General features: G+C 40.8%; 1 protein-coding gene across 4 annotated transcripts in view; it reads left to right on the top strand.

Annotated features, from left to right (window-relative positions):
- Nucleotides 1-17,251: 17,251 nt before the first annotated feature.
- PNPLA8 (patatin like phospholipase domain containing 8) overlaps nucleotides 17,252-21,120 on the top strand; it is a 50,062-nt gene continuing 46,193 nt past the window's right edge. For all 4 annotated transcript variants that reach the window (XM_077994769.1, XM_077994767.1, XM_015134627.3 and 1 more), the window contains exon 1: nucleotides 17,252-17,357. In XM_077994769.1, coding sequence (XP_077850895.1) covers nucleotides 17,277-17,357 — 81 coding nt within the window. In that variant the 5' untranslated portion in view covers nucleotides 17,252-17,276. The remainder of the gene's footprint in view (nucleotides 17,358-21,120) is intronic.

Here is a 21,120-nt window from a genome sequence, read left to right as displayed (position 1 = left end):
AGGTGCAGTAGCATTCCCTCCAGGGTTGGGGACTGGACCATGGGAGGCCTTTAGGAGGACATTGGATCCTCTGAAATTTAATGTAAAATTTCATGTGCATAAGCATTTTTCACAATTTCTATTAAGATTAAGAAAGGGATAAATTACCCCTCAAAATTAAAACACCACTGCTCAGGGCAATAATATCTTACATCTTACCTTGTGCCATTCTTTAGAGAAACAAAAGCCCTTTACATATTTTCTTATCTAAAAACCCTGAAAGATAGAAATGCAAAGTAGACTATTCTAGGCAGATTTTAATACACAAACAACAGCTCAACTATGTGATTTTAATTAATCAGGAATAGAACTAGGACTAAAAGAAAAATTGTCCCATATCTAAAAGCAGGCTTGATAAACTGTACACAGAATTCTTACAAATCTTAGACGAGTACTGCCTCGTAGTTTCATGGAAAATAACTTTTAATGTTCCAATTACTATATAGAATACCAGAAAATAAATTTAGGGATTAAGTAAGTATTCTTTTGGATCACTGGAAAATAATATGTAAGTTCAATTCTTGCTTTTGGTAACAGAAATATAATTCAAAATGAGAAGCAATGGAGCAGGAGCTAATTTCAGAGAGAACCTAATCTTCAGTTTTATTCAGGGCATGGTTCATGTTTTCCATTAATAAAGATGTGTGGTGTTTAAATATGCACAATGACCTAGAATATTATAAATGTGAAATGAGGTTAATTTCATTGAGGTTGCAACCTTGGTTAGTCTAAGTGAAAATGAATTCACTGGCATGAGACTAGAATGTACCTGAACCACAGTGAAAAATAAGTTAATCCGTTCATCAGTGTGGTATTAAAAGATGAGAAAGAATTTTTGAGGGAGTAAAGAGGAACAGATAAAGGACACTATACAAATTGTTCAAACAATTCCCAGAATGTCATTAAATAAGAAATGTCTATTCCTTTTTGGAACATTAAATAATATGTTCAAGAAGCATTTGTTTTGCCTTGTTAAAACTTGAAACACCCTTCAGCATATCAACTTCCAGTGTGCCTGGATAGTTTCCTTAATTTGGAAAATGATAAAACACAAAGGGAAAACAATGTTCCTTAACATGGGAGGGGCATAGAGCTGGGATCCAGCTGGGATTTATTTTATTACCAATGCAAGCGAGACTGAAACATCTGGTTTGCATTTTTAATATAATTTAGTGAGTAGTTAGAAGCACATTACTAGGTATCACCACAGAAATGTATTTCTGAAGAGTACTGTAAACAAAGCTTTTTAATAAAAAATAGACAACAACATCAGCTCAAGTCATGCAAAGGTAAACTGTTCATTCCTTAGCAATAGCAAAATACCGAGTGAGGAGACAACACTGTTAATAATAGAGAATGGAGCACCCTGGGTTTAAACAATAATTCTTCATACGGGAAGAATTGCTTCCAAACTTAGATAAAATGATCCCCCAAATTCCTCCTTCTCCTTCTCTTCTTCCTCCTCGTCCCCTTATGCTTCCTCTTCCTATTTTTTTTTTTTTTGTTGTTGTTGTTGTTGTTGTTGTTAATCTGTTTTTTTTGTTTTTTTTTTTTGTTTTTTTTGTTTTTTTTGTTTTTTTTGTTTTTTTTTTGAGGCGGAGTCTCGCTCTGTCGCCCAGGCTGGAGTGCAGTGGCGCGATCTCGGCTCACTGCAAGCTCCGCCTCCCGGGCTCCCGCCATTCTCCTGCCTCAGCCTCCCGAGTAGCTGGGACTACAGGCGCCGCCACCACGCCCGGCTAATTTTTTTGTATTTTTTTAGTGGAGACGGGGTTTCATTGTGTTAGCCAGGATGGTCTCGATCTCCTGACCTCGTGATCCGCCCGTCTCGGCCTCCCAAAGTGCTGGGATTAAAGGCTTGAGCCACCGCGCCCGGCCTGTTGTTGTTAATCTGGAGCAAAACTGAAACCAGAACTTTTCAGGGGCAGTGGTGTGAGTAAGGGTCCTATGTATCAATGAAGAACCAGTTCAAATATCACCTGTTCCAGGTATACACACCAATTGGTTGTTTATGCCTCTGAACACATTCTATTCATTATTATAACTAAATCACACTTTGCTGTAATTGCCTCTTTATGTATCAGTCTCTTTGACTGCTCTGCAAGTTCCTAAGAGGTGGAGGCCAAAACTTCTTTTTGGCACCTAGCAAGCTCTCAATTTTTTACAGAAAAACATGATAATAATAATATGCTATCTCTTGTGGCCTTCTCTGATTGATGGATGGTTGATAAAGTGAACTGCATCATGCTTAGGTCTATTTACTATTTAATAAATGCTATTTAATAAGTACTATTTAATAAGTGCTTAGATCTATTTACTATTTAATAAATATTGTAGATCATTAACCTAATGGGAACTTTCAATTGCTCAATCTCAAAACCTGTTGCTAACTCTGCGCTGGCTCTTTTGCCCTACTGTGGCTCTCAACTCTACCCATTTTAACAGCAAATAGAGGAGAAACCATAGAAATTAGAATGTCAAAGGAGATAGGAAATTTAGAAAAGATAAGACTTAAATGAGAGAAAATAAATTTAAGATGGTTAAAAATACACATATCACATTTTCAATTTGAAGTCCCACTCAGAAAGTCACAAAATATTGACTCTAAGACTCCTATTTTCAATTACTATATATAGAATGATTAACAAATAAATCAATGAAACTAAAAAATGTAACAACCCAACAGTACAAAAGGTGATTTATCAGCCAGTCCTAAATTTTCCTTATGTTGGAATTATCTAAATCCTAAATTGAATTTTTAAGTCCAGACTTTGATATTTTTCTAAACAGATATTTTTCTAGACAATTATTCTTCATCTTGAATGACTTATCTCTTAATTACGATTTTATTCTATGAAGCTTAAGCTCTATCTAAATTTATTCTATATCTTCACAGATACATTATTCCTAAAAGTGTTTGTAAATATTTCAACTAGTCACAATTTTCACAATGGAACTGACAGCAAATTAAGTGTCACTTGAGACTTAGAGAGAAGCTGCCATTCTATTTCTATCTTAATGCCATGGAATGTTTGCTGCCAACTCCCTCAAAATAACACAAATTTGCTGTTTACGATTGTTCTGGGAACTATACTAATCTACTAGACATGAAAAGTCACTTTCACTACACTTTAAACACAGTATAGACATTCTTAACACTACATAGTAATATGAATAACGCTATGCCTCCTTTACTGGTCTTTTAAAATCTTATGTCAATTCATTTTATGGAGCAATGTAACTGTTTCTGTCATTCTTGGCAGTGTGTCTATTTTTAAAAATGTAGCCTCAAATTTGACGTAAACTAGGCAATCTATATTTCTCTAAATAAGACAAAAATGAAACTAAATGTAATTTGATTTTTTTCTGAAAATATCTCTAGCTAGTTTCCTTTGATTGTCTCTTCCTTCTAAACTTGCATTACTGCATTTCAAGTGTGGAATTTACAGAGAATCTAGGCCAGGCGTAGTGGCTCATGCCTGTAATCCCAGCACTTTGGGAGGCCTAGAGAAGCGGATTGCTTGAGCCTAGGAGTTCAAGACTAGCCTGGGCAACATGATGAAACCCCGTCTCTACAAAAAATTACAAAAATTAGCTGGGCACGGTGATGTGCCCCTGTAGCCCATAATTCAGGAGGCTGAGGCAGGAGAATTGCTTGAGCCCAGGAGGCGGAAGTTTTAGTGAGCTGAGACTGCACCTCCACTACTCCAGCCTGGGTGACAGAGTGAGACCCTGTCTCAAAAGTAATTAATTAATTAAAGATAATTTATGGAGAGTTTATTTCACAAGCGTTTTCTAGCCCCCCTTTGTTGTTGTTGTTATTTACATATTCTATATCAAAGACCTTCTTTGTTTTGTTTTGTTTTGTTTTGTTTTTGAGATGGAGTCTCGCTCTGTCACACAGGCTAGAGTGCAGTGGCACGATCTAGGCTCACTGCAACATTTGCCTCCTGGGTTCAAGCAATTCTCTTGCTTCAGCCTCCTGAGTAGCTGGGATTACAGGCGCCTGCCACCATGCCCAGCTAATTTTTGTATTTTTAGTAGAGATGGGGTTTCACCATGTTGGCCAGACTGGTCTTGAACTCCTGACCTCAGGTGATCCACCCACCTCGGCCTCTGAAAGTGCTGGGATTTAGATCTACATCTATAGATATATATTATGTAGCATGGTGGATTTGAGTGGCATTTTTCCAGGTTCTTTCCCAACTAATTTGTAATATCACAAATGTCTACATCTATATCCTAAGCAACTTTGTTATCCCCTCCACAGTGACAGAATAGCAATACAAATTCCACAAACTATAAAAGTTCTTGCCAAAACATTTGTTTGAGTTTAAGTTTTTTTTTTTCCTGATCTTCAGCCAATTCAGACTTATTTTTGATTTTTGTGTTTAAGGTGCTGCAGTGAACAGGACTCTCAGATTATTGAATGTCATCTTGAAGAGAAAATAAAAACATCTTCACATATAAGGAAATATTTCAGTTGTAACTTAAGGGTTAAGCTGTAAGGTTTTGGCTGGTAAACATAATGGGCTGGCTCAGATTTCAGAATGCTTTGAAATGCATTTATATGATTGAATGAACCTGCAAAAGGGGATTTGCTTCTTGAGGAATTCTATTTTACTGCTATATTAAAGACCTTTTCACTGGATGCATACAGAGCCCCATACAACTTAAAAGTTACTTTGAGCTTTGCAACTGCTTTTGCCAAGAGAATCATTAGCAAAACAACAAAAGTGAGCATATACATAAGAATGCTAAATTTAATCAAGTCTCTAGTGCTTTTTAAACAACCTGGATCATAAATTACTTTTGGTAAAAGCCTAATAACTAATTTGGTTTAGTTAGAACTTATTTAATTGGAAATGATACATGAAGTAATTGAATGTGTCTATTGTGAGTTTTAAATCTTCCTTTTAATTCTTTAATGCAGAATAATTGTATAGCAACAGAAAATACAGTCAGTATCTAAACTCATTGATTCCTTTTCTGCTCAAGGAATGATCATTCTTATTTTGTAAAAAAAAAAAAAAGAAATGGTTGCCATTAAACATTCATCTCCTTGGGGCATATTAAAAATCATTACAAGGCTCAAATGGATGCCATGCTTCTATAAAGCTAGGTCTTTTTATTTTAACTCTAAAGTGGTGTTGTCAAGTTGTTCAGATAACTAGAGAAAATAAAGAGCAGAGGAACTGGAAATTGACTTGAACAACTTAAACTTCCAGCCTTATTTTTAGCTCGAAAGAACAATTTCCAAAGTATTTTTCAAATGCCTTAAAGAAAGTCATTAACTAGAGTGCAGACTTATAAATAAAATGGCTTGTAAATATTAAATCATATATATATATTAAAACTTAATGGTGCTAGGTGTGGTGGCTCACGCCTGTAATCCCAGGACTATGGGAGGCCAAGGCAGGTGGATCACCTCAGGTCAGGAGTTCAAAACCAGCCTGACCAACGTGGTGAAACCCCATCTCTACTAAAAATATTTTTAAAAATTTGGGTATGGTGGCAGGTGCCTGTAATCCCAGCTACTCAGGAGGCTGAGGCAGGAAAATCGCTTGAACCTGGGAGGCGGAGGTTGCAGTGAGCCAAGATCACACCATTGCACTCCAGCCTGGGCAACAAGAGAGAAACTCTGTCTCCAAAAACAAACAAACAAAAACAAAAAAACCAAACCAACAACAAAAAAATTAATGGCTAGATGAGTTCATGACCATGTTAGAAAGAGTTCATTTCTCAGAATACACAAAAGTCTATGTCATTAGTAGAGTGTCTTGTATTTGGCAATCATGGTCAGTAAATGAGTAGAAAAGCTATCTTATCACTTGAGACTAGTAAAATAGAGAGATATTTTACTCACTGAGCAGACTAAATTGATTTATGGCTTATACTTGCATTGTGATGCAATCAAAGTTATAATAAAATAAAAACTTTTTTTATAGATGTATAGATCAAAAGCTATATTGTGGACTATTCATATGCATTGTGGAACCTATTTCTCCCTCCCATACCTTGGAGGATTAATTAATTAATTCTCTTATCAACAAATACGTAATGGGCTTTGTATTAGTCAGGGTTCTCTAGAGCGACAGAACTAACAGGATAGCTATATATATTATATATATACACACGTATATATCTATATATACATCTATCTATAAAGGGGAGCTTATCAAGTATTAACTCACATGATCACAAGGTTCAACAACAGGCCGTCTACAAGCTGAAGAGCAAGGAAAGCCAGTCCAAGTTCCAAAACTTAAGAACTTGGGAGTCTGATGTTCCAGGGCAGGAAGCACCCAGTATGGGAGAAAGATGAAAGATGTAGGCTAGGAGGCTAAGCCAGTCTAGTCGTTTCATGTTTTTCTGCCTGCTTTATATTCTAGTTGCTTTGGCAGCTGATTAGATGGTATGGACCAGATTAAGGGTGGGCTTTGGCAACATCCTCACAGACACACCCAGGATCAATACTTTACATCCTTCAATCCAATCAAGTTGACACTCAGTATTTACCATCACCAGTCCACCCCTTGTCAACTTGAACCCATACACTTCTCCTGAGATCATACATAATCTTTAAGTAAAGATAATAGTAAGGTCATAATTACTCCTAACATAATACAACTATTCTTTGTACAACCAGAAATGCACCAATCCCCAACCCAAATACTATTCCATAAAGTTAACAATACTTAAATACTGATGTGAAGTCAATAAATCTTATGTCCCGTGATAAAGGAGAAAGGAAATAAAATGAAGATATTTTCTTAGTGCAAGTGTATACATGCATAAACATGTTTTTAACAAAAGAAGGAGGAAATATTCATGACAATTACAGTCCTCGTTTCTGCAGCTGGTCACATGGTCATAGCTGTTATTGATTGTTGCGGGAAGTCAGGGACTCCAAACAGAGGGACCAGCTGAAGCTGTGGCAGAAGAACATAAATTGTGAAGATTTCATGGACATTTATTAGTTCCCCAAATTAATACTTCTATAATTTTTTATGCCTGTCTTACTGCAATCTTTGAACATAAATTGTGAAGATTTCATGGACACTTATCACTTCCCCAATCAATACCCTTGTGATTTCCTATGCCTGTCTTTACTTTAATCTCTTAATCCCATCATCTTCGTAAACTGAGGAGGATGTATGTCGTCTCAGGACCCGGTGATGATTGTGTTAACTGCACAAATTGTTTGTAGAGCATGTGTGTTTGAACAATATGAAATCTGGGCACCTTGAAAAAAAGAACAGGATAACAGCAGTGTTCAGGGAACAAGGGAGATAACTTTAAACTCTGACTGCCGGTGAGCTGGGTGGAACAGAGCCATATTTCTCTTCTTTCAAAAGCAAATAGGAGAAATATCCCTGAATTCTTTTTCTCAGCAAGGAACATCCCTGAGAAGGAGAATGCGCCCCTGAGGGTAGGCCTATGAACGACCCCCGTGGGGGTGGCCATCTTTTACGGTTGAAGCTGAAGGGATGAAATAAGCCTCGGTCACCTGTAGTGCTCCCAGGCTTATTAGGATAAGGAAATTCCTGCCTAATAAATTTTGGTCAGGGAGCATCATGGAACATGCCAACATGTGATGTCTCCTCTGGACACCCAGCTTTAAAATTTATCTCTCTTGTACTCTTTCCCTTTATTTCTGAGACCAGCCAAGACGCTTAGGGAAAAAGAAAAGAACCCACGTTAAATATCAGGGGTGGGGTTTTCCATGATATCTGGTGCCCACAATCATCTTTCTTTTTTCCTAAGTGCATGTGGGAACCTGAATCCCTTTAGCAGGTGTGGAGAAACGACATCGGTATGGTCCACAGATACATGTGTTCGACTCCCTGACAACTGGTGAGTAGTCTGTGTATGGTCTGGGTTAACCATGGGTCACATGGAGTATAAAAACTATACCTATCTCTTCTATATTAAACTCCGGTTAAAACAGGAAATGGTTCGAGTGCCCATGGAAAATATGGTCACTCTATTCAGGGCAGTGGTAAAATTCTGTCCTTGGTTTCCTGAAAAAGGAACCTTAGATGTAGACCTGTTAAAACAGGGAAAAGTCCAAGTAACCATGGAAAATATGGTCACTCTATTCAGGGTGGTGGAAAAATACTGTCCTTGGTTTCCTGAAAAAGGAACCATATATGTAAAAGTATGGGATCTTGTTGCAGCATTCCAGGAGCTGGTCTCGACAGGGAATTACGTTCCCGTCACTGTTTGGGGTGGCTGAGCCTTTTTGTGTGCCGTCTTGGTGGCATGCCGATCCTGTGACCCCCTGCAGTTACTGCAGTTTTCTGGGTCTGGTGGCCCTCTGCCTTTTCCTCAGCCTTCCTTTCCCACACGGCCTTTGTTATCTGATCAGCCTCTCCCTTCAGCTACTCCTCCCCCACCTAAGGATGCTGAAAATTCAATGTCTAACTCTGGTGACTTTGGCTTAACGTTACCTGCTAATGATCTTACTTCTTTTCACGAAGAACCGGTACTTGAAGCTGCCGTGGCCAGCTGCCGTGGCCACAACTCACACAGCCTGGGACCATATATATGCTAATTCTTCCCTTTCAAACCTTTGCAGCATTTGCCTCTGGGCATCACCTAATGGATCCGGTACCAAACTACAATTTACCTGTAATTCTACAGTCCCTCCCTGTCCACTTCAGCCCCTCACCCTCCTGTCATTTCAGTTCCTAAACTGGTCACTTTGCTATCCACTCAGCCTGCTTCTCTGTACCCTTCTTCACACATGGACGCCCGTAATCACCAGTATACTTCTGCTTCTTCTACTCCTTCAATTCCCCTTTCTCACACTCTCAACCAGTCTGTGTCGATATGCGCCACTCAATCTTACTTTTTTTAAAAAAATTTAAGGATGCTTGTACTCAATATGGTCCTACTTCTCCTTATGTTAAAATGGTATTATAAACTGTTCGTACAGAGGTCACTTTACTTCCTTAGGACTGGGACCTTTTGGCAAAAGCTGTTCTGACCCCATGTCAGCATTTACAATTTTGTACTTGGTGGTCAGAAGAGGCTCATTTGCAGGCTCAACTAAATCGGACTAATGGCATTCTGATTACTCAGGCTCAGCTCACAGGTTCTGATAGTTTCTCTGAAACTTATGCCCAATTAGGCTTTGATACTCTTACCATAAAACAAGTAACAAACGTGTGTATGAGACCTTGGGATAAATTACATGCCCCAGGCCAAGCTCCTGTTTCTTTTACTACTGTGAAACAAGCTCAATTGCTTTTACTACCTAATATCATTTTAAACAAAGGAGACAAGACACGTGGCCCTGGGATGGGCTCCAGCGGTGAAAAGGCCACTTATTGGATTAATGTAATTTCTAAACAACAGCCCACCTACACCATACACATTCAAGGAAGAAAGTTTGAAGGCCTAGTAGATACTGGTGCTGATGTTTCTGTTATTTCCTCTAGTTTATGGCCTTCCTCCTGGCTTAAACATCCCGCTAACATGGGACTAGTACGTGTTGGAAAAGCCAAGGAGTTTATGAGAGCACATTTATCTTGCCTTGCACTGGCCCTGATGGTCAAAAGGGTACAATTCAGCCCTATATCATGCCAATTTCCATTCATCTTTGGGGTGGCGATTTACTGGCACAATGGGGGGCTGAAATTAATATTCCACATAACTCTGATAGTGCTCCCAGTCAGCATATGATGGAAAACATGGGGTTTGATCCTGGGCTCGGTCTTGGTCCAAAGCATGAAGGGATTACTAAACCCCTCCCAGTTACTGTAAAAACAGGGATGTTTTAGTGGCAGCCACTGCCATGCCTCCTGATCCTATCCCTTTACAATGAAAATCTGACACACCCGTTTGGATTCAACAATGGCCACTTTCTAAAAAAAAAAACTGGAGGCTTTAACTCAATTGGTTTCTGAACAGTTACAACTTGGAAATGTGGAAACTTCTCTTTCCCCTGGAATTCTCCTGTGTTTCTAGTAAAAAAGAAATCAGGCAAGTGGTGGATGGTAACCGATTTAAGGGCCATTAATGCTATAATTAAACCTATGGGAACCATCCAACCCCACATACCTTCCCCTGTTTTAATACCTAAAAATTGGCCTCTCATAGTTATTGATCTTAAAGATTGTTTTTTTCATATTGCTTTACATAAATCAGATTGTGAAAAATTTACTTTTACTGTACCATCTATCAATAATCAGGAGCCTGCAGCTTGTTATCAATGGAAAGTACTTCCTCAGGGAATGCTGAATAGCCCTACAATCTGCCAGCTTTATGTTGGACAAGTGCTTTCACCAGTTCGAGCCCAATTTCCCCAGGCCTATATTCTTCATTATATTGATGATATTTTGATTGCTGCCCCCACTGATAAAGAATTAATTGACCGGCAGGGCGCGGTGGCTCAAGCCTGTAATCCCAGCACTTTGGGAGGCCGAGGCGGGTGGATCACGAGGTCAGGAGATCGAGACTATCCTGGCTAACATGGTGAAACCCCGTCTCTACTAAAAAAAATACAAAAAACTAGCCGGGCGTGGTGGCGGGCGCCTGTAGTCTCAGCTACTTGGGAGGCTGAGGCGGGAGAATGGCGTGAACCCGGGAGGCGGAGCTTGCAGTGAGCCAAGATCACGCCACTGCACTCCAGCCTGGGAGACACAGCGAGACTCCATCTCAAAAAAAAAAAAAAAAAAAAAAAAGAATTAATTGACCATTATCAAATTTTGAGCTGCCATGTTACAGAGGCTGGATTACACATCACTTACGATAAAATTCAACAGACCACTCTTGTTCAATATTTAGGAATGGTGATTGATAAACAATGCATTCAACCTCAAAAAGTTCAAATTAGGAGAGATTCTTTAAAAACTTTAAATTGGACAGGCTCAGTGTAGAATACTTCAAATTTCTGGATTTCATCCAAATTTAATTGTAGTTCCTTTAAATCGGCTTGAAGTTCAAGCTGCCTTTCAACATTTCGTACTGTGGCAAATTCACTTGGCTGATTTTATTGGCATTATTGACAATCATTATCCAAAGAACAAATCGTTTAATTTTATAAAAATAAATAGCTTGGGTGGTCCCTCGATTAACCAAAGATCAGCCCATTCCTGAGGCCATTACAGTGTTCACTGATGACATCAGTAATGGCAATGCTGTCTATGCAGGTCCTACAAACAAGCTTATTTCTCTTCCCTGTTTTAACAGGTCTACATCTAAGGTTCCTTTTTCAGGAAACCAAGGACAGAATTTTACCACTGCCCTGAATAGAGTGACCGTATTTTCCATGGGCACTTGAACCATTTCCTGTTTTAACCGGAGTTTAATATAGAAGAGATAGGTATAATTTTTATACTCCACGTGACCCATGGTTAACCCAGACCATACAAAGACTACTCGACAGTCATCAGGGAGTCGAACACGTGTATCTGTGGACCATACCGATGTTGTTTCTCCACACCTACCAAAGGGATTCAGGTTCCCACATGCACTTAGGAAAAAAGAAAGATGATGTGGGCACCAGATATCGTGGAAAACCCCACCCCCGATATTTAACGTGGGTTCTTTTTGTCTCGGCTGGTCTCAGAAATAAAGGGAAAGAGTACAAGAGAGATACATTTTAAAGCTGGGTGTGCAGGACAGACATCACATGTCAGCAGGTTCCATGATGCCCCCTGAGCCGTAAAACCAGCAAGTTTTTATTAGCGATTTTCAAAAGGGGAGGGAGTGTACGAACAGGGTGTGGGTCACAGAGATCACATGCTTCACAAGGTAATAAAATATCACAAAGTAAATGGAGGCAGGGCGAGATCACAGGGCCACAGGATGGGGCGAAATTAAAATTGCTAATGAAGTTTCGGGCACGCATTGTCATTGATAACATCTTATCAGGAGACAGGGTTTGAGAGCAGACAACCTGTCTGACCAAAATTTATTAGGTGGGAATTTCCTCGTCATAATAAGCCTGGCAGCACTACAGGAGAACGGAGTTTATTTCATCCCTTCAGCTTCAACCGTAAAAGACGGCTGCCCCCACGGGGGTCGTTCATAGGCCTACCCTCAGGGGCGCATTCTCTTTCTCAGGGACGTTCCTTGCTGAGAAAAAGAATTCAGCGATATTTCTCCTATTTGCTTTGGAAAGAAGAGAAATATGGCTCTGTTCCACCCAGCTCACCGGCAGTCAGAGTTTAAAGTTATCTCCCTTGTTCCCTGAACACTGCTGTTATCCTGTTCTTTTTTTCAAGGTGCCCAGATTTCATATTGTTCAAACACACATGCTCTACAAACAATTTGTGCAGTTAACACAATCATCACCGGGTCCTGAGGTGACATACATCTTCCTCAGTTTACAAAGATGATGGGATTAAGAGATTAAAGACAGGCATAGGAAATCACAAGGGTGTTGATTGGGGAAATGATAAATGTCCATGAAATCTTCACAATTTATGTTCGAAGACTGCAGTAAGACAGACGTAAAAAAATTATAGAAGTATTAGTTTGGGGACCTAATAAATGTCCATGAAATCTTCACAATTTATGTTCTTCTGCCGTGGCTTCAGCTGGTCCCTCTGTTCGGGGTCCCTGACTTCCCGCAACAATTGATGACTACCTTCTTCTACCACCATTCTGTATTCCCTTTACTTTCAGCAAGCACCTCAGCAGGTCATGGTTTTTTTCCTGGTGGAGTGACCCAAACCTTCATTCCTGAAAGGTCTGGGCCATTTGTAGTCCTGCCTGGATTGGACTGTTGTAGTTTCCCATTAACCTTAATCACAGGACATGGTAATACTAAGAGATGCCCTAATGGATCTCCTGTATTCTATGTATACTCTTCCTTACCTCCATTGGGGAGTAGTAGACAGATTTCATCTTGATAGTCCAGGTCAATCATCCCAACCAACACTGTAACTCCCTTCTTAGCCTGTTGACTAAAAGGTGGGAGGAGCCCAGGCCGGGCATGGTGGCTCACGCCTATAATCCCAGCACTTTGGGAGGCCGAGGCGGGTGGATCACAAGGTGAGGGGATCGAGACCATCCTGGCTAACATGGTGAAACCCCACCTCTACTAAAAATACAAAAAATCAATATGCACTCACCAAATAGTTACTGAACACTTAACTTTTTAAAAAACAAACAACAGAGAAAAATGGAGCCTTGCCCTGTCACCCAGGCTGGAGTGCAATGGCCAGATCTCGGCTCACTGCAACCTCCTCCTCCCGGGTTCAAACCATTCTCCTGCCTCAGCTGCCTGAGTAGCTGGGATTACAGAAGCCTGCCACCAAGCCCTGCTAATTTTTGTATTTTTAGCAGAGAAGGGATTTCACCATGTTGGCCAGACTGGTCTCAAACGCCTGACCTCAGGTGGTCCACCCGCCTCTGCCTCCCAAAGTGCTGGGATTACAGGCATGAACCATTGCACCAGGCCACACTTTATTAATAATTGCTGTGCCTTGGTGCTAAGGATCAAAACAGAAAATCCTTGCTTTCATGTTTTCAAACTATATAAAGGTAATTATGTTAATTTCCTATTGCTGCTGAAACAAAACACTTTAAATTTAGTGGCTTAAAACAACTCAAGTTTATTATGATACAGTTCTGTAGGTCAGAAGTTCAGCAAGAGTTGGCTGGTTCCTCTGTTCCTGGTCTCTTAAGGGTGAAATCAAGGTGTCAGCTGACCTGAGCTTTTGTCTGGTACCTCTGGGGAAGAGTGTGCTTTCTGTTTTATTTAGGTTGTTGACAGAATTCAATTCCTTGTGGCTCTGTGGCTGAGGTCTCCATTTCCTTACTGGCTGTCAGCCAGGAGAAGCCTCTCTTGGTTCCCTATGGCCACCTGCGTTCCTTGTCAAATTGTTCCTCTCATTATCTTGAATCTCTCTGACTTTTGCTTTGCCACATCTGTACTGCTTTTAAGGATTTATGTGATTAGATTGGGCCCACAGAGATAATCCAGGATTATTTTCCTTTCTTAAAATCTGTAACCTTAATTACATCTGCAAAAAGTCCCTTTTGCCATGTAATGTAGCATATTCACAGTTTCTATGATTTGGGCGTGGGCATTTTGTAGAAGGCCATTCTTCAGCCTACTATGGAGATTATTCTTCCAGAATTATTTTCTGGCATGTCCCTCCCTTAGGTGATCTGGAGAAATATCTTGCACCAATATGGCTTAATTTATTTTGGTTATAACATTAGGTTTTATTTGAACAATAAAGATATTGGCAGTTCTTTTAAAAAGCTATGAACCAGACCAGAAAGGAGTCACTATGGATGTAGAAGAGCTAAAATAAAGAAATCAATAATAAACCTTATAAATAGAATGAGCATAGCAAGTAACTGATACAGGGGCAATGTGATGTCTCTTTTACCCAGCTTCCAAAGAATATAGGGTTGAGCAATTACTGTATTTAGCATTATTTCAAGTATAGATTATTTCCTGAATGCATTAGTCTGCTATTATACACAAGATAATCTCCAATTTTGCATACTACTGAGTTTGTTTGAAATTAAATATAATTCTATTTTCTCTCAAAACTGCCCAACATCAAAATAATCATAAATGGGTTTTATTTTCCATTTTTAACTTATCAAACTAGTAACCTAAATGAAACTAAAAATCAATTCAATAACACAGAATTTATAGAAAGTCTACTATTTGTTGGATGTTATGCTAGATCCAGACAATACAGTTTACCTTACACTCCTTGACTGTAGGAAACTGGTAGGCATATAAACAAATAAATTATAATACTGTGCAGCAAGGGCAATAAGAGAAGTGAGCACAGGTGGAAGGAATGCTTTATTCTATGAGTAGTGAGGTAAGATTTTCCTGGCTGAAGGACAAAAAAATCTTTAGGAGGTCAAGGTGGAAGGGGAGCTAAGCCAACAGCATGACAAAGGCACTAAGTATGAAAAGAAACAGAGTATCTGGGGAAGTACAGGTGTGGCTGGAGGACAGAGAGTGAGAGGCAAGTGGTGAAAGTAAAGGCTGGAAGGTCAGCAGGGTCAGAACCTATCATTCCATTCGGTTTATTCTGTGAAAATGTAGTGCCAGCAAAAGCTTTTTAATTTGGGAAAACACGATAGGACTTGCACTTTCGAAAGATTACTGTGGTTGCACAGAAGAGACTGACTGGGGCAGAGGTTAGTTACAGGCTGGAAAACCAGTTTAGATGATACTGAAGAGCAAGGATGAAAGCCTAAACTAAAGCAGTGGAAATGCGAATGTGGAGCAGAGGAATGATTCAAGAAATTCTGCGGTAAAACTCATCAGACTTCATGATCGATTAAAGGTATGGTGGTAGACAAGGGAGGGAGAGGTAGGGTAAGAATGGAGAAGCAGGAATTGGGAGTTATTTGGAAATTTCTGACATGGGAGGAAAATCTGGCTATTTCATAACACCTGACTAAATTAGGAGATGGAAGAGCATAAGCGGAGAGGTAATGGCAATGCTCTCTCCTTGACCATACTTTAGTTACGCTCCTCTGAGCCCTCTTCCCAACTAGGCCTCATCCTTGGACCACTATTTTAGGCCTGCTGAGTCCAGTTTTAGCAAGCATCTTGCTAAGTCAGTTTAGAGAGTATCCCCTAGCCTTGATAATTGATCATCCCCACCTGCCTTCAGCAAGAATCTTGAAAGTCAGTTTAGCAAGAATATCCCCTACCCCTGATGTCACCTCTTAGTAATTTTCCATGCACTGACCCCTCAGTCTCCTTGCTGGCTATAATTCCTAGCTGTTTTTGTTGTATTAAAACTTGAGGCTGATCTCTCTCCCGACGGTGATAGTCATGGCACCTATTGCAATAGTTCTAAATGTCTTCCTTGCCATTTTAACAAGTGTCAGAATAATTTTTCTTTAGCATCAAGGAGGAATCTCTTTCAAACACTAAAGCTCCTTACACACGCCTGTAAGGCTTAATTGGTGCATACATCTTTTAACTCTCCTGTAGCTAAATAACATGTCTGGCTTATCCACCGCTATGGTTTACCAGGCATTATGATGTACATAATCCAGACACTGTGTCCCAAGAACATAGCAAGCTGGCTTTCCCTCCTTGATTTAAAAAAATAACAACAAAACTATCAGTGTAACGTCCACTACATTTGACAGGTCAAAGAACTCCCTTCCTTAAGGACTTTACAATAACCTTACAGGAGGCTAAAGCATACATATCCGTGGGTAGTGGGTAAGCCTTGAGAGCACACTGTAAGTCTTGATAACATTTTGAGGTAGAGAACTAGTAGACACTGATCTGTTTTCCGGACCTCAATGTAATTGCAAGGGCACTTCAAGAGGGTAAGGGGCTATTGCAACTACCCAAATTCGCTATTGTAGCATAAAAGCTTTAATTGACAGCACGTATAGGAATGAAAGGCTGTGTTCTAATGAAACTGTAAAAAGCAGACACAAATATGAATGTCATATAATTGTCATGTGTCGCACAACATTTTTTTTTTTTAACCTTTGAAAAATGTGAAACCCATTTTTAGCTCCCAGCTATATACAGCAGAACCTGCGATGGGCCGGATTTGCCCTGAGGGTTGTAGTTTGCCCCTGTGGTACGCATGAAATGCCAGAATTTTAAAAAGATGTGTTAAGTGTGGGACCATTTATGGGGCGGTTTATGCTAACTTCCAATACTGTAATATATGTCAAATCGCTTTTGAGTGCCATTTAGTCTGGGTGGCCATGCCCAGGAATAGATACAGAGAAAGGGGCGCGGCGGTGCCGCGCACCACCCTTAGGAAACTGGTATCGCAGACCGCAGCTCCTAGGAACTGAGACAGCTTGGGCAGGGGCTTCAGGGACGCGGAGAGGGAGGCTTATCTCTGCCTAAAGAGGATAGCGGCCCCCAAACAAGCAAGCCAGGATACTGCTCCCAGGTCCCGCCCACGAAGGCAAAACGAAGTCCCACCGCTCACACACCCGGGAAACACAACAGGAGCACAGCACGCCCCACCGGCAAGCCACGGCTCGCGCATCACGCACGCACGCACGCACGCACGCACGCATACACGTCTGTCGCTGCTTCCCGCCTTGCGCTCCGTCATGCTCTATTGCGCATACCTCGGGGAGGGGGAAGAACGGAGATTGACAGGGACGCAGAGGCCTGAGCGAGGCGGAAAAACCTCACCCGGGCTAGCGGGTAGACCCAAACGGCTAGTGCGTCACTTCCGCTGGGGGCGGGGCGGGGCTGAGTGGGTGGTGACCCAGCTGCTGCGCCAGTGTTTGTGTTGGAAGCTCAGCTGATGCAGGCCGGTAGGAGTGGACGTCAATGCCGGGAACGAGCGAGTCGCCGCTGCAGCCTTGTGACTGCGGCCTGCATCCCGGTAAGTGGCCGCGAGGGGACAAGGGGCGGGACGATAGGAGGCTGGGTGATCGTTCTGGACCCTTGTCCGTTTCTCCGGGTCTTCCTTTCTCTTTCTTTGAAGGGCACTTCCCTAGCGAGAGGGTGGGGAGACGCCAGGCTTTGGGGAGGACCTGGCGCTGGAAGGAGCCCGCGGCTCCTGGAGCTCATTGGTGCTCGGCGCCCTCCGCCCCCGTGGACTTGCTGCCCCAGAAGCGCAAACTGTTTTTGGTTTCGCCGGTCCCGCCCTGCTCCTCCTGTCCCATCCCCAGGACTCCCTCCCCAATTTCCCAGTCTGTCTGCCTTCCCCTGGACTTTAGTGTTCTCCAGTAGTTAGCTGGTCACTCTCAGGAGGGTTTCCCTACTCTACATCATTCTCGACTGTCATTGTGCACCTGGTGATTCTACTGCCTGATATTTTTTGTCAGCAATTTCTTTCTAACCCCATCCGCATTTGATTCCATCCCTGACCACTGCTGCTTAAGTAGATTCAGGTGTGTACTTTTTAAAAGGTGAAGGTGTATGAATCACTGTTGCAGTGCTTCCTATCCCTGTGTCATTTCTATCATTATGCTGGAAGGAACCTGCTTTCCACGCCTAATACAATGATAACTTTAAAATGGTGATTCATAGGAAAAACTTCAGAGAGTTGTGACATAAGGGACTGTCATATAATCCTGTTTAAAATACTGTTTGCATTTCCAGTAACAGTTGTATCCTGGTTCTGCAGTCCTAATTGCCGAGAGTTCAAAAATGACAAATGTTTCAGTGTATTAAGAAAATGCTGTTAAACAGTGAAACATTAAGAACTGAGAGCTTAAGGCTTGTGAGGCAGTTGTATCAAGCCCATTGTAGCTATTTTGTTAAATTGCTTATGCAAATTAGTTGTACTTTCAATATAAAAACATGTTTTTATTTCGTAATTATAATCAACTTTTTCTTAATGTTAATCTCGTTTTTTATTTCTGTATCAGGCCTAAATTAAAATCTTGTAAACGCCCTTTCAATGAGTGATGTTGAAGGAAAGGGTCAGTTTCACTAGTTTAGATATTCACTTGTTTCACATGCAAAGTTGTTACAAGAACAACCTGTACTTTGAGTTGTTTTTTTACCCCAGTTAGAGGGGTTGTGCTGAAGCTGCATATTGCTTCAGTCGTGGAATATATATTTGTAAAAAGGTCAGAGTTAGAACGCTTGGCCATAGACACCTTCCTGTCCTGCCATTTTTTGTTGTTGTTGTTGTTGGGAGTCTCTCTCTGTCACCCAGGCTGGAGTGTCCTGGCGCGATCTCGACTCACTGCAAGGTTCAAAGGATTCTCTTGCTTCAGCCTCCCGAGTAGCTGGGATTTACAGGCGTGCGCAACCACACCCGGCTAATTTTTTTAAGTAGAGACGGGTTTCGCCATGTTGACCAGGCTGGTCTTAAACTCCTGGCCTCAAGTGATCACCCACCTCGGCCTCCCAAAGTGCTGGGATTACAGGTGTGAGCCACCGCGCCTGGCCGATCATTTCTTAGTTCTTATTTTTTTCTGCAGTACTCGCATATTTTATTCTGTTCCTTATCCGTTACTTGAAAAAAAATTCGTCCTGTCTTGGTTTCCAGTGTCCTGATTTTTTCAGGGTGGCTTTTCTCCTGTTTTGTTTCCTTTAGAGTCTTTCTTCCTCTTCTTAGCTCTGGGTGGCACTCAAGCCTCTACCCCTGTCGCTCTCTCTAAACTAGAGTTTCATATTTGAAACCCAGGTATACTTAAATAGGCATGTGAATATATTGAAATGTTATGGAAAATATAGTTTGTGTTGCAAATACATATTTTTCAAGGAAAAAGAGCTTTTCTCAGGTTCTCTAATCCCAAAATAGTCATGTATTATTACTGTAAACTATCATCTGATAAATCCATTTAATGTTGTGGTTTCTGCTGCCACTGTGCTGGTAATTCCACACATAAATCCACAGTCTGTGTACATTTCCATTTGAATGTCCCACTGTTACTTCATCCTGTGAATCCAAAAGAAAATGTGTTTTTCTCTCGTATTAAATTGGCCCCTTCACAGTTTTCGCATATTCGCAAATGGCACTCTTCATATTTTTCAGAGTTGAAACCTTAGAGCTCTCTTAACACTTCCCTCTCTTTACCCCATTCTTGGCTGTCAAGTCCTGTGTTTTGTTGTTTTCTCTTTTTTCCCTTGCTTTCAAAGTGTTCAGAGTGGCTCTCTTCCCCACACTAGTACTTGCTGGGTGAGGTGTCAGAGCCCCAGCATTAGAAAGTGGTCAGCTTGGGATAGTAGGGTAGTAAGAAAAATTTACCAACAACAGTATAGGGTTGAAAAGGAAAGTGTTATTAGATAGAAAGAGTGCTGCAGAAGAGTGCAGTAAGGCGCCTCAGCAAGAGAGGACAGCTCACTGCAGTGGATTTTCTTCTTAGGGGTATTTATGGACCTTACAGCAGAAGCTGAAGGGTAACTTGGACCATATTAGCCACGTAGGTCATGATCAGTGATTACATTTGTAGACATTTTGGTGCTTTGATATCAGCAAAGGTTGCACAATGAGTTTTGACAAGCATACATTCTGGACATGTATAGAAATTCTAGTTACTTATACGTTTCTGGGAAAGAATCCTGGTACCAGATGCTGGCTTTAGCCAACAGAGAAGTCTAATTATTTCTAAATTCCTCAGATAAGGAGTTGTCCCTCTGGATGGTCTGCTCAATGGCCACCAGGGCATCTTTGCTCTCCTCAGTACTGTTACCTTCAGACTGTTGTCACCCTTTTGCCTGTGTTATATTAATAATTAAGTGATATCCTCTGTAAATTCATTCTTTCCATCCTTAGCTGGGCCTCCACCTAATAATTCCCTTAATTCCTCTAGTTAAAACTCCATTCCCTTCTCTAGTGGTTGGTCCAAGCCTCTCCGTTTTATTCGTACCTCCCTTGTATTTATACTACGTCTATTCTTCCTTGCTCTTTTTTCAGTTGTTGGTAGCGTCTCACTTTACATTCTTCTTCCTATGTTTTTGCGATCTAACTTCTGGCTGAATGTACTCTCAAAACACTTATCTTGCATTTACTAATGTTGTGATTTGGGGGCAATTCAATTAAACTTACTGATTTTGTTGGTCATCTTTGTTTTGTAATTTTTACTTGGTAGTTGTCGTTTCTGAGAAAGGTGTATTAAATCTCTCATTATGATTATGAAGTTGTCTAATCTTGTAATAGTTCCCATATTTTGGCCTTTTGTACTATATTTTAATGCCAAGTTGATAGGTGGTTTCATAAATTCATCATATTGGAAAAAAACAATGCAAAATTCTGCCATAGTCTAGTCTCCATTTCCTGCCTGAATTTTGGGGTCTGTGACCCCAAAATATCTGAGACAGGTCTCAATCAATCTAGAAAATTTTGTCGAATTTAAGGACGCACCCGTGACACAGCCTCAGGAGGTCCCACTGACATGTGCCTAAGGTGGTCAAATGCCACTTGCTTCTGTACATTTTAGTGAGACATAATGCATCAATCAGTCACATTGGTTTGATTTGGAAGGGGACGGGGCTTCCAGGTCATATAAAAATTTTCTGTTTGGCAGTTGGTTGAATGAGTTGCTATCAGTGGAAAGGAATGTCTGGGTTACCATAAGGAGGTGTGGAGACCAAGGTTTTATGATGTGGATGAAGCCTCCAGGTAGCAGGCTTCAGAGAGAATAGATTGTGAATGTTTTTTCTTTTTTCTTTTCTTTTTTTTTTTTTTT

The sequence above is a fragment of the Macaca mulatta genome, chromosome 3, assembly GCF_049350105.2.
Source record: "Macaca mulatta isolate MMU2019108-1 chromosome 3, T2T-MMU8v2.0, whole genome shotgun sequence".
Taxonomy (NCBI): Eukaryota; Metazoa; Chordata; class Mammalia; order Primates; family Cercopithecidae; genus Macaca; species Macaca mulatta.
This window is presented reverse-complemented; position numbering and strand designations above follow the sequence as displayed.